At 38.7% G+C, this 15035-nt stretch overlaps 1 protein-coding gene across 1 annotated transcript in view; it reads right to left on the bottom strand.

The window, feature by feature from the left end:
• n4bp3 (NEDD4 binding protein 3) overlaps positions 1-15035 on the bottom strand; it is a 155129-nt gene that overhangs the window by 20519 nt on the left and 119575 nt on the right. The window contains exon 3 of the mRNA XM_039774191.1: positions 2320-2775. Within this exon, the coding sequence (XP_039630125.1) occupies positions 2320-2742 (423 nt within the window). The 5' untranslated portion in view covers positions 2743-2775. The remainder of the gene's footprint in view (positions 1-2319; positions 2776-15035) is intronic.

The raw sequence follows: 15035 nt of genomic DNA, 5'->3' as shown, positions 1-15035 counted from the left end.
ATAGGGCCATGTAGGTTTAGATAGTTTTATTTTCCCTTAATAAATAAAATCATCACTTAAAAACTGCATTTTGTGTTTACTTGGGTTATCTTTGTCTAATATTTAAATCTGTTTGATGATCTGAAATATTTAAGTGTGACAAACGTGCAAAAAAATGAGATCAGGACAAGGGCAAATAAATTTATTTATTTACAGTGCTGTGAAAAAATGCATTAATGCCTCATCAAAAAACAATATTATGAATTACTTTATCCTCTGACTTCCTTCTATAAAACGTTGCTTTTTTGTCATTCAGTTTAGTTTGCATATTGTTTGGGATATTTTTCTCTTTTTTGTTTATTGGACTATTCTCTTTGTTCTTGATTATTATTATATGCAGCTCTTTTTTTGTTTTTTTTTTCTTTTTTTTAACTTTCATTCTCATCTTGTCTCTCTTTTTCTATCATGATGTCAAATTCAACGCTCTTGTATAGATCATTTGCTTTTCAGCCTTGCCATTATAATCGACTGTGTTGAAGTGTGAGTTAGCACTGAGAGTGTCACAGGGTGGTACAGGGTGTAACTTTTCAGAGGTCTAAGCTGCATTTTTAATTCTTTATTTGTTTTGTAAAATGTATACAGGTACTGTATGTAAACTTATACACCTATTAAGAATCTCTTATTTTAAAGCAATCTGTTAATTATGCCTCTAAATCTCTTTCACATTAAAGATCTCATTTGTCTTTTTTAGATATTGTACATTAGTTAGATTCACTTACATAAAAAACATTTCATATTGCATTTTTGTGGGTGCTGTTGACACGTAACCCTCAGGGATATGCCCACCTTACTGTTTACTGTATATATGTATGGTGAATATTATTGGCACCCTTGAATTGCAGGTCTGATGGATGAACTGCCAGGATGGACCCAGGAGGCCAGCGTAATGTTTGGTTAGAGGAAAGGTGACTCCCGTCTCAGCCAGGAGGCTCACATGACATGCCAGCATGGAAAGATGACTGTATGGACTGCAATCCCAGTGGGGTTGGACAGAAGAGCCTTGCTTGGCCGCAGGGACAGTTTGGTGGATGGACATGGAGAGACAGCCTTCCATTAACTGTATACTTCCCTGGTGCTCTGGGTGGCAGCGTTTGTAGGCTGGTGTTCCCATGCACACATCCACACAGGGCATACTGGGAGCTGTAGTCCCTGTTTGGCAGTCCTGCTGGGCTCAGTGGGTACCACCAGGGGGAGCTGCAGGGAATAGCTGTCCTTATTTTGTGGGGTTTCCAACTGACGTCGAAGGGGTTCTTCTGTGCAGAATCCTGACATTTCAGTTGTTTTTATGCCCCCTGTTTGTACCGTTGAATGGTTCTTGCTATGGGGGCATCCATTTCTATCAGTTAGCTTTTGATTTGGTGTCATTTTAATAACACTAATTTCAATTACCGTTATACAGTATTTTAGCTTAATTTTAGCCTCATCAGTTTGTTTCCTGTGTCATCACCTCCAATGACATCATCAGCATGTGATGGTATAAATATTGCGGTGCCTAAATCTTTGTAATGAGGATCATTTCAGTTTTTTGACTTTGGTTTCATTTTAGGACTATTCTCTTGGTTTGCCTCTAACAAAATGTAATTTTGGTTCTAGTGAGTTTCTGGTTAAGACCGAAATTTCTCCTGACAACTCTTTTGCTCTTGTTTTAGTTAATCATCTCCTGGTTATTTCATTTTGTCTTACAAACATATCTGGGCACAATGCCCAGATACTTGGAATAGGTTCTCAGATTGGGTGCTGTCTATGTAGGTTTCTTCTGCTGTTTTACCAGGATTTAGTCATGTGATTGACTGGGGTATTGTACTGTCTTATGTTTGACGCTCTCATGAACCCTCTGCTTATAAAAGTGCGATAGAAAGTGCCCTGAAATCATGACTTCTCCCCCTAAGGGCCATTAGAAATGCCTTCTGTAATTAGGCTGAAAAGGTGGGCAGCTTGGTGGCAATCTCACCAGGAAGTGAAGTTCAGTTCCTACTCCCAGTCAATATATGTGTACAGTTGGCACAGTCTTCTTGTGTTCATGTGGGATTTTTTGAGTATCTTGGTGGACTGGTGTCTCTAAATTTACATATTGTGTTACAACAGAATGGCATTCTTGTGAGGGCTGGTTCCTGCCTTAATCTGACTGCTGCCATGGCAGGTTTCAGCTCCCCCAAGATACTGAACTGAAAGTTTTAAAGATGGATGGATGGTTGGTAAGAGGTAGATGCACATGATGGCTGCTAACATAGAAATCAGGTCATTTAGAGGCTTCAGTTATTTTAGTAAGAGAGTTCTTACCTTTTCAAATTTGCCCCCCACCGGCAAAGAGTTCTTGCTCAAATCAAGCTCCTTTCCATCTTTATGATACACCTTGGTGTAAATGTTCTCTCCCTCTTCACTTCCATGCTCCCTTTTAAAGGACGAGATGCCAGAGATGACCTTCTTACTCGACTTCGACTCCTTCTTGTTGATATTGAGGTACTGGAAGAGCTCTTTCTGGGTGAAGCCCTTTTTAAGGAGGCCATCCGGCTGCCTGAATGCACCCTGTGGCCCCGATTTGCTAGTCTTTAGGTGCTCTGGTGACACATCAGGTCTCTCTATCAGGCTTCCCACACTTCCCATGCTGCACCTGTACTCACGGAGATGAGGTTGAATATGGTAGAGGTCACCAAGGCGGTTTGAGGCGTTACAGGTTAGAGGCAAGGTTTGCGTTGTCGCCATGGATGTTTAAGAAGGGAAAGCATGTGTCATGATCTGTAAAGGAAAAAAAGACAAAACACGAGGGTGAGATGACTTGAGGTTTTGTAACCATGTAGAAAAGGAGGAACTTTCATCTGTCCATTATCAAACACACTTAATCCAGCCAAGTTTCACAGGGTACAGAATCTACCTGAGCAGCAGACAGTGCAAGACAGGATTCCAACTTTGGACAACTCGCTACACTGTGCAGAAGGGATGAAATAAGAGATAAGGAGACAGCAACACCAGTCCATCCATAACTGAAACTGGGTAAGCCATTTTAGGGTCAGGAGTGACATACAAGGCCTATTAACGATATTCAACCCTTGAAAGGTTTCACATTTTATTGATATGCAACATTAAATCACAATGGATTTCATTTGGCTTTTTTGATGCTGATCAACCGAAAATGACTCTTTAGTGCAACTCTGGTCCTGGAGGGCCCCAGTGGCTGCAGGTCTTCATTCTAACCCTTTTCTTAATAAGTGAGCTGTTATTGCTGCTAATTAACTTCTTTTGAATTCATTTTAATTGACTTGCTCTTGAAGACTCTGACCCCTCAATTGTTTCTTTTTTTCCTTAATTAGTAGCCAAACAATAATGAGATACAAAATGAGCCAAAATGTGACCAGCGAACTGGTGCCCATCATGCAATATCTGAAAATAAAGAAAGATGAAGGTCTCGGGAATGCTGATCTGCTCAGGTCCTCAAAATATTTTAACAGAGCTCTGGGAAAAGAGGAAACAATTTAAGAAATGTCTGCTATTGCAGAATGAGAGCAGCAACAAGCCATGGAATTAAAGAACGTGTTTAATTAACAACAAGACTCAGTGCCTAATGAATGTCCTTCTGTTAGTTGACTCACATCACATTTCATTTCTATTTGGGTGCCATTTAAGGAAAGAAATGAAGCAATTCAGAGGAACGATGAAGAAACTCAGGGGCACAAATCTTAAAAAACAAAATAAAACCTTAAAATGAAAGGAAAAGGAGTTAATTAGCAGCGAAAACTGGTCACTAATTAAGAAAAGGGTTAGAATGAAAACCTGTAGCCACTGTGGCCCTCCAGGACAGGAGTTGAGGACCCTTGTTTTAGTGTCATAATTTACACATCTGAAAAGATTACAATTACAAATATCAAACTCAAAATCATTGATTCCATAAGCCTTATTATAATAAATATCACCTAAGTCATTGCTGGTATAGCTAATTAAATTTTAGAAGTCACCAAATGAATTCAATGGACATCACCTGTCTGGCGTCTCAGTTGACTGCAGTATTAATACCCCTGGATGTGGAAGGTCCAGCTCATGGTGAGTCAGTAACAATGAAGACAAAAGAACACTTTAAACAACTCTGTGAAAAGGTTACTGAAAAGCACAAGACAGGAAATGGTGACAGGAAAATATCCAAGTCACTGAATATCCCCGAGAGTCCAGTTAAATCGGTCATTCAGAAATGGAAGGAGTACAGGCATGGCTGCAAATCTGCCTAGAACAGGTCATCCACAAAAACTGAGTTATCGTGCAAGAAGAAGACGACAAGTGAGAGAGGCCACCAAGAGACCTCTGAAGAAGTCACAAGGCCCATGGACGAGACTGGAGAGACTGTACGGACAACAAATGACACTCAGGTGCTTTACTAGGTGCAGCTTTATGGGAGATTGGCTAAGAAAAATAATGCATGTGACATCTTGGCTAGTGTTTGTCAGACTGCACATGAGAGACTCTGCAGTCAGCTGGGAGAAGGTTCTGTGGTCTGATGAGACCAGAATTCAGCTTGTTTCCTATTTTCATAACCTGTCACAAGTAAACAACAAGAAGCAAATGACACAGAAACCACCAGCTCTTTAGATAAACTGGTCCCATGTAATCCTCTATATGTGCACCATGAAGTATCGGTGTTAATCAAACGTTTAGAAATAAATGAGAGAGAAAATGGAAGGTCCATTAAGCACAAATCTGTTCTGGTCAACAAAAAATATCGATAATGTTCTTAGAAAAGAAAAAGTCTAAAATGTGTTAAAGAGTGATTTGGCACAGAAGAGGAAGGCCTAAGAGAAGGTTTATAGATGTGGTCAGAGAAGACATGCAGGTGGTGGGTGTAACAGAGAAAGATAGAGGACAGACACAGGAGGTGCGGCATTGTTGAAAATGGCCTCCATACATTTCGATTACATGGTTCTCAAAGAGATTTAAGTTACAAACAAAAGTTCTGCAATAAAATGCCCTTCACTTATGTTTGTCTATATTGTTATGGCAATATTTACAAAAAATTACTGCACACCTTGTTTTACTTGAGAAGCTGCCGGAGTACACACATTTTCGAGATGGGCAGCACTTGAGCTCTATCAGGAACTGCCAGCTGCTTCTCAGCACACTGACGGCACTACAGCAGACTGAAGCAGACCAGACAGCAGTCAGATGTACAGTATGAAGGTCATGTCAGATAAGCCGGGTGTGAACACGTTCTACTCTGGTCAGGGTCACCTCGAGTGGCGCCTAGAAACAGAAACAATAGGAACAGCACAAGGGTGCAACACTGCGAGGGAAATACGGTGGCACCGGTGAGCCTGAAATGCCTCGTTGCAGACATAACATTTCCAGGAATGTGCAATGGATTGTTTCTTTCTCAACTTTATCCTTTGCACTTTTCAGGCCCTCGCAGAGACCATCTGTCACCCAGCAGTATATCACAGAGGCGATGTGGCGTTTATCCGTATCGCATTAAAATGCAGAGCCGCGCTTCTCATTTCTAAAGCCATTAATGCAACCTCTCCCACGCATGTGACATGGCAGATCTCACATCACGACCTTCTTCACCCCCCCACCCTCATTCTACCCTATATCCTCTGCCCTTTGACTCAGCTTAAAAGCCGAATTGGGTTACTATTTTCAAAAGCTGCATTTTATTGTTATTTAGGCCTTGATAAAAGGAAGAGGAAAGTATGGAGCAGAATGTGCTCATCAGCAGATCTGTGCAGTTCTGGGATTGATTTGCCATTTGTATCGGAATTTTCATTTGGGATTAAAGAAGCCCTTAATTAGTGAAAAAGGCCAAAGCATCTATTATAGTTCAGCATGTACTAATTATCATAGCATACAATAAAATACACTACTTATGATACATCATTATGATTATATTATACAACCAAATAGAAGACATGCTGCGCTTTCTCTGCCAGTTTAACTTCCATCTTTCAGGTTCCGCCCAGGTTGGCTGGTTGCTCCTCAAATTGTGGGGGTATTGGAGCAGACATTTTTATAATTGGATATCCTTCTCCACACCAGCCTCCTTTAGTTAAATGCATGAAGGACGGTGACCTTATTCTAAAGCCCAGGTGACAGCAGTTCACTTTTTACTATAAGGAGAACAACAATGTTTTCATACAATAGCGTATGCCCATATAGTATAACACGTATAACAATTACTACACCATACCCTAAATTGGAACTGGTTTGACAATGTTCTTCTTCAATGCGTATTTTAATAATTATATGACAGAATAAACACCTTACAGGACAATACGTATAACAATCAATCTGTAAAAAACTAAATTTCCCTCATGGGACAAATAAAGTACTCACTGTATCTATCAATCCACCTATCTGTTATATCATAATTACTTTTAGGAAAAGGAGAATCCCAGGGTGTCAAGGTAATGTCTGATTAGTAATAGTTGATTATTATTTTTTTATTTTAAATCTTCATCATTGATGCATTTTATCTGGCCTGCAGTTAAGTCATTAACATATTCCAAGTTTTTGATAGCAAGTCAACAGGCTTAAATGGCATTAGCCCTCCAGTCCATATTCCCGTTCCAGTCACTGGTTTTTCCTGCATAAATTTCAAGCCCTCACAAGTCATTGAAATCTCCTCACCGAGGATAATTCAAAAGGTCATTGAGAAACTGCATTGAAATTTCAAAATGGAACAGTGACGTGAGCAGGGGATGTGTCTACCCCATAAGACTGAGGACAGGCGATTGTACCCTTTATCCTTGGATTGTGGTGGATTTTCAGCATTGCATGGCAGGATTTATCCAGCCTCAAATGTTACTGCTAGTGCCCACTTACAAAATTCATTCCCGATTTGTGTGGTGGATTAGAAAACAGCCTGAGATAAAGGTCAGCCTGGCCAACGTGATCTGGACAGGCAGGGGGTCGAGGACAGCAAAACCACGTCTGCTAGTTGCTGGAAGAATAAGTGCTGGTGACTTTAAAAGGCAACATATAAAAGAGAGAGTGAGGCACGACTGCACATGTCCTGCTAATGACAGCTTTCAACAATTCAAAGCCGGTTTTAGTCAGTGAGCAAGGAATTTCAGAGACAGTCCGAGGATGGATCGAGGTGCCGGCTGTCAGGAGATGGAGCTTATGAGGCTAGAGGGGTGTAGTGGATTGGGCAGCCTACTTCAAATCCCAAGGATGACAGCCCGCCCACCCACTGTGTGACCCCTGAGCAAGTCAGTTAATCGACGTGTGCACCGACTGTGTAAAATACAAAAGCTAGAACATCTTCTGATCTTGGGTCATGTTTCAGCCATGGTGTGTTTCCTGAAATATTTTGGATTTTCCTTCTGTATGCCTTCATTGTTTACTGTCAAGTATAATTTTTCTGATGCTTGTTGTATTTATGTATTTTTCATTACTACTATTCTTATTATTTATTTACTATCTATTTAGGATGTGCTCTCCTTTGTTCCTTGCGTTTTTTGGGTGAAACCCCAGGAGTTGGGACCACCATAATGTCACGAGTGAAGGACTGCCTTCAAGTTATGTATTATTAGGATGAGGAGTTGATCTGTCAGTGGTTCATTAACATTTAGAAAAGATGAATTATCATGAACAACAATTTTTTGGATATTTTGCTTCGGTTTGTGGTTTTTGAATATTAAATTTCGTCTTGGGCCTTCTTTGTCATGGACTGCCTTTTTAGGCAAATCCTTTTTTGTGTTTTTTTTTTCCTGCCATTTTAGTTTGCATTTGGAGTTGTCATTCAAAGCAGATTTTCTGTTTTTCCTTGAAAGGCATTTTGATATATTTTGGATGTTTTGGATTTTTGTTGAACTTTTAAAGCCTGTTCCCCATTTTTGGCCAAAGTCTGTCAGTAAATTTTGGGGTTATGCTGCCTGGGATGAGGCCTATATCTGGGCCGGCTAGTAAAAGCCCTAGCCTTGTTTATGAGTTTTGTTAGCCTCACGCCCTTTTGCCATTTTAATTGCACTGAATTATAAGAGGGTATAGGAGTATAGAAAAATATGAATATTAAAAATAAAAGAATAAATATATTTAGAGAAGAAGCAGACACAGAAGTGACTATTTGATTCGTCATTTCGCAGCACCTATTGGAGCCTGCACATCGTGGGCCATGATTATTTATTTAAAATTCACCCAAAGCCACTGACCTTCTATCACATCAGCCTCCTTTATTTAGATGTATAATGCGCATGTGTGATGCCATCAACTTCTGGTGTATAGATGTTTAAAGTGCATGTACAAGTACTGCTTGTCTGATTCATGCATCTTATTCACTTCACTTCACTTATGATTCAGCTAGCAAGGTCATTTTCTCACTCATCACACATGCACAATATAGTAACAAAACATTTAAATTACGATATGTTAATTGCTTTTCTTGTACAATTATTACAGCACATTCATTGTATTGTATTCATTTGTGAATGAGTCACACGATTCTCGTTGATTTGATTTGCATGGTGAATCACTGAATCATACCCGAGAACGAGTCACACAATTCTAGTTCACTTGAGCTTAGCGTGTTATTTTAATGATGCACTTCCATTATATTGTCATGCTTTCAAAGAGGTTAATATTACATGATGTGAATTATTGGTATGTTTAGTATACAATTTAATAAGTGCAAATTGTATATTATAATTTAAAAAACAATAATTAATTCAGTATTTATTCAAGGGGAACCCTCATCACCAACAAAGGTTTTGTTTTTTATTACTGATGAATCAAACAATCAAATAAGTCAATTCACTTAATCAGGTAGTTCAAAAGAACTGAATCAGTAAATTGAATGAAAATGCCCATCACTACTGCTTAAACAGGTGAGAAGCTATTAACATGGAGGTTCTTAAAGCATTCAAGTAACAAAAGTAAAAGCAAAATGTGAAGATACTAATCCTTTTAATGTCACCTGCTCAGATATCCTGCACTTCCATCCATTTAGGTAAAAAGACAACAAAATGAATTGGTGCTCACACTGGCAAATCACATCACAAGGCCTCTCTGGGACTGGAAAAGCCAATGCAATGACACGTTTATCAATGGAGGGTTTTTCAAAGACTGAGGTGCAGCCTACCAGCTGATGTGTGACTGGATGTCTTTAACATACGGTATCTGAAATTACAGTGATGGTCCAATATCTACTCCTGCCATGATGGGTAGTTTCTGTATTCAAATCTTTCAATATACTTCTAAAATTTACATAATAAAAACAACTGTCTTCAGTCAATCATTCCCATGTTTTCTAAATTTGCATATGCTAATGCATGTTCATGGGGGTGGAGCCTATACTATTAAGGTACAAATAAAGAGGAAGCATTTTCTGATATGTGGTTCTATTAATCAAAAAGATATTTTGTATTTTAATGCATTCTTGCTTATCATGCTATGTTGTTGCATGTTGATTGAACGTGTAAATTAAAATGTTCACTGTAAATCTACTTCTTCTAAAGCTTTTCCGATTTTCGTGTGGGGTTGCTATATTAGACCAGCTGCCTCCACTCTTGTCACCTGATACCTCTTTATCCCTTTGATCCCTTTCATCCACTTTCTCTTTAGTCGTCGTCTTCTTCTCTGTCTCGACATCTCAATATTCACAATTCTTCTCCCCACGTTGTTCACCTCTCCTCTCATAACTTGCCGTATTTTCTTTGACATTTCTTTATCTGATCTTCCCAAGCTTTGTTACTCCACACTTTTTAATACTTCTCCAGTATTACTACTGCTACATCAGCAGCATCAGGCCAAGGCAGTTGGCAGTCCCTCAGTGCTCATACACACGACGACGCGGGTCAGCATGGTGTCTTTACTCAGGCTAACTTGAACACTTCTGGAAGAAAACAGAACGCCCAAAGAAAAATGGCACGTCTACTAACACACAAACTAGGCTAATCAAGAAGCATAAATGAACCCAATATGCATGTCTTTGTAGCATCGCCTCAAATCAAAAGCATCAGAAAGTTAAAAGAAATGGTGCGACTTCTTCCTGGCACCTTTTTTAATTTACTGCCACTTTTATTGTTGGGGTCGGGTAGAAAACAGGACCACCCAGAGAACACCTATGCAAATGAGAGGGGGACATGCAAGCCAGCAATTTGAACTCAGTGTCCAGGAGCTGTGAGGTAAGTGTGCTACCTCTTCATTTATTCATCTCACATCACACCTTTCACAAAACGGCTTTACTTCTGAATCTATCACAACAATGGTAATTTCTGCAGCGAATTTCAGTTTTTGTTAATTATTCTTTTTTTTCCCCACACAGGTGTAATACTGAGGGTCTACAGCTGATGACAGACTCCCATTTGTCATCATTAATATAACATTTACTAACTCACTTAATCCAATTCAAGGATGTCTCACCCAAAAGCACTGGGCACAAGGCAGGAAACAGCCCTAGACGGGCAACAGGTCCATTACAGGGCCCACCCTCACAAATGTCATGAGAATGCAGTACCAGGAGGGAAACCCACACAGATACAAGGAGAACATGCCAACTCCACCGAGACAACAACTTGGTGAGTCCAGGGCACTGCATTAGTGAGGTGGCAGTGCCAATCATTGCAGCACAATGCCACCCTTATCATCAATAATGTAGAATATAATATTAGAATCATCCATATATCAGTTTTTTTTTTCTCTGACATCTACTGTATAAGTAAAGTCCTGGAATTTTGCTCCATTCTTGTGAATCATGCATTGCTCAGTCCCTCCATAACCGTATCAAATTCTAATGTGCTACAAAGAAGAATGTTTTTCAGAAAAAAACAGGCAAACAGAAGGAAAAAAAAAGGAAATCAACTGTTCTGCTATGACACTGGACTCAAGCTCTAAAGACACTAGAGTGGGCTTACATCAGTTTTCTTTTTGCTTTCTGTGATGGCCAAAAAGAGCTCACCTCTCACCCCTGCTAATGGAATTTCTTACAGAAGGTTCCTTTCAATTAATTTTGGACAAACAGAGAGGCCCCTAGGTGAGCATGGCCATTCACAGAGTCATTTTTAAGTGGCTGCTAATCGTGATACGCAGCATGGTGTGGGGCACACAATTGGCAAGGCAGAACGGCATTTGCACGCACACACAGAAGGCTGTGCGTGTGAGGACTCGCCATGGACCCTCACTTTATTTGAATTTCTGAAGTGTAATTGTGATCAAAAAACCAAAATTCCACCAAACGCAAATGGATCTAACAAAAACTGTGAATCAGGAGGCTGGTGTGCCAACATGCCATACTGCACACATCACTGGGCCTGAACGTTCATGTTAAATCAGAGAAAAGTGTGTATGACACAGGATATCAGGTATGGCTGACGGGCACTGAGGCACTCCACACTCAGAGAGCTTGATTAGATTTACTGTCTTACTTTCATAATTGAGTATATCTGCTAATCCTGCACCTGCACAATGTGAGGCGGCCACCTTGGGAAAGCACATCGCTGGGGAGGGTGCAGAAGCAGATACTGTCTGACATTTGTGGAAATGTGAAATTAGAGGGCATGGATGTAGGCAGGCACTAGATAGATAGATAGATAGATAGATAGATAGATAGATAGATAGATAGATAGATAGATAGATAGATAGATAGATAGATAGATAGATAGATAGATAGATAGATAGATAGATAGATAGATAGATAGATAGATAGGATAGATAGGATAGATAGGATAGATAGGATAGATAGACTTTGCATTTATATAGCGCTTTTCTCACTACTCAAAGCGCTCAGCAATTGCAGGTTAAGGGCCTTGCTCAAGGGCTCAACAGAGCAGAGTCCCTTTTGGCATTTATGGGATTTGAACCGGCAACCTTCCAATTACCAGTGCAGATCCCTAGCCTCAGAGCCACCACTCCGCCTTACAATAGAGATAGACATGAAAAACGCTATATAAAATAAAGTACAATTATGGGTGGATAGACAGAGAAGTATTGGATTTCTGCCAGTCATGGCACAGTACCTTCCTACTAGACTCTTCACAAAGTTCACGGGTTTCAACAAGATGGCTGATCGAGTCATGTCAGGATCCTTTGATGTGGTACGAGTTAGAGGTGTGAACTTCTCGGTTATCATTTGTGTTTATACTTTTAAAGGCCCTATTTGATATGCACTTAAAAGTGTGATTTTTTTATACTCAATTTCTACAGCTGATATCATCACAGCAAAAAGAAAGGACATTCCATCCACTTTCAAACCTGCAATTTGCTAATAAATAAAAAAAAAATAGTTTAGCTTTGATGCAGTTTTGTGGCTTTCATGTCAGCTTTCAGGAATGCAAACTCCATCTTTTTCGGAGAGCCTTAAATTTATGGATTTTCTAGAAATTAGAAAGCATTAGGTAATACGTGATAAAAAAACAAACATTGCTTTTGTAGGAAGAAGAAAGTCTGTTTCAAGATGTTCTCTCAGTTGGAAGCTCGACCAGCTAAGATGATTGCTTGCTTTCCGTTTTCTGTATGGAAGCAAAACACGTGTAGAAGCAGAGTCCCCCAAATTGGTATGCTCTCAATATGAGCTGTGCCACAGTTCTGTAGGATGACAGTTGGAATCTTTTCATGTGTCTGTGTGTGTGGCTCGATTTGCTCGCCAACCCCCATTTTTGGTTTTCCGGATACACACTTTTAAGATTTATTTTTTTCTTTGAATTGTTGCTATTTCATTAGTTTCACTTTTATTTCTGAACTTCTGTAAAAACAATATTTTGAATCTTTCGAGTCCCAATGTGCTGAATCTTTTAAATGAGGTCAGTGAGACTTGTGTTTAATGACTTTGTACCATAATTCAGGATAGGTTTCTCTGTTTGGAATTTCAGCACAGACAAAACGATCAGCATCATCAGAAGTTAATAATTTTTTTTGCAAAGTAACCAATAAATACATGTGAGGTAAACCCAGTTTTTGAAATTCTCTGACTTAAACTTCAAAGCCTTACAATATTTACATACTTCTGACATATCACTTATGTCCATATATTCAATTTCTATTCGCCTTTCATTATTTCTCCAAGTAATAATTTCTCTTTTTATGCACTAATGCGATGTTTACTTTCTTTGTTTTGACACTGTCGTTTTTTTCTGCTTTCATATTCTGTATCTTGCTCTGCATGTGTTTCGCGCCTACGTTTTTTTTTTGAGTCTTTAAATTCCAGTTTTCATTATCTCTAATCTGCTCTGCATGTGTTTGGCCCCCTTGTTTTTTAACCTCTTTATGGCGTTTTACTTTGTTTTCTACTCTTTGTCTTTTATTTCTGACCTCGCTTTGTCCTGCTTCTTTTTCAATGACACCTGGTCCGTGGTGATTATTTTCCCTTTTTCGAGTAATAATTTCCTTTGTTTGCGCTACTGTGATCTTTACTTTCTATTTTTTATACTTTCTAATTTTATTACTTTCATATTCTTTAACTTTCTCCACATGTGAATCGCACCATTTTTTTTTTTTTTTGAGCCTTTCGAATTCCACTGCTTTCATTATCTCTAACCTGCTAAGCATGTGTTTAGCGCCAACGTTTATGAACGTCTTTATGAAGTCCTACTTTGTTTCTTAATTCTGAGCCCGATTGGACATGCTTTTTTTTTTTTCAATTGCACTTGTTCTGGGCTGATAATTACTTTCCTTATTTTCTGAATTTGCACCAAGATTGTTCTTTTTCTTTTTTTTCCTCTCCAACGCTTTTGAGTCTCTTTTCTTCGCGTTGCTTTCTTCTTCGCTTAGTCATCTACGTTTCATTTATAACGTACTGTCCTTATGCACTTTATATGCGCTGAGAGCCCTGGATCTGTGTGTGCTCAAAGCCTCCTTTACACGACTGAGTGTTTTGCTGCCCGTAGTCTTATTTGATATTGTAGGGCGTGTCTTGCAAGAATCTCATGTTCTACGTCCACACGAGACGTTCTTGGGTCAATCTCTTGGTACAAAGTCTTATGTTTAATGTCCCTGCGAGACACTCTGTGGCCAATCTCTTTTGTCTCGCGGGTCTTTAAAGTGTCTTCCGTGATCTTTACGTGAAGATCATGTTTCGTATCCCTAGTGTTTCTCTCCAGGATTTTCTTTTATAATACATACATATATATACATATACATATATATATATATATATATATATATATACATATACATACATATACATATATATATATATATATATATATATATACATATACATACATATACATATATATATATATACACATACACACACACACACACACACACTATTTATATATATATATATCTATGTACAGTATCTATCTATGTGCGAACGTGCATGTGTATATTTACCTGTGGATTATTTCATAATTGTATTATATTATTACTATTATTTTTTATTTAGCAGACACCTCTACCTGAATATAGTGATAAATATAGTGTATATACTGCATAATCTTCATCTAATTTTGCACAGATCCCCTATTTGATGAGGGGATTACCACAGGCATGTTTCATTTGGAACTTTAGTTGGCTTCCTCAACCAGGGCAGCACTGGTTCTCTCTTCTGTTCTGTGTGTGTGTGTGTGTGGGGGTATGTATATATGTATGTGTGTATGTATATATATATATATATATATATATATATATATATATATATATATATATATATATATATATATATATATATATATATTATATACATGTATATATATTATATACATAATATAAGGCTTTGCCTTAGGTGCAGACGTCCAAGAATGCAAAAGTGCTTAAATCTGACGGGCAAAACACATGTTGTGTACTCTTAGTAATATTTGCCAGACACTGTATCACATATCTATGAGCTGCTTCTGGCAACTGAGAGAACATGCTGGATGTTTGCCGACTAACCGACCAACTGCAAGTGTTACCTGGTAGGTGACCACCCAAATAATCAGACTGTGATTCAGACTTAAAAAAAGAATGTGTATGTGTATACAGTATATATATAACAACACAACTTTGTCTAGCTTCATCAGCAAAAAGCATTGTGTTTCTGATGTTTAATACATGTACACTTATATACGTGTAAGTTGATATCTGTAGATTTAGACACACAC

Source organism: Polypterus senegalus, chromosome 13 (assembly GCF_016835505.1).
Source record: "Polypterus senegalus isolate Bchr_013 chromosome 13, ASM1683550v1, whole genome shotgun sequence".
NCBI classification, from domain to species: domain Eukaryota; kingdom Metazoa; phylum Chordata; class Cladistia; order Polypteriformes; family Polypteridae; genus Polypterus; species Polypterus senegalus.
Note: the sequence above shows the minus strand (reverse complement) of the source record. Positions and strands in the feature narration are given on the sequence as shown.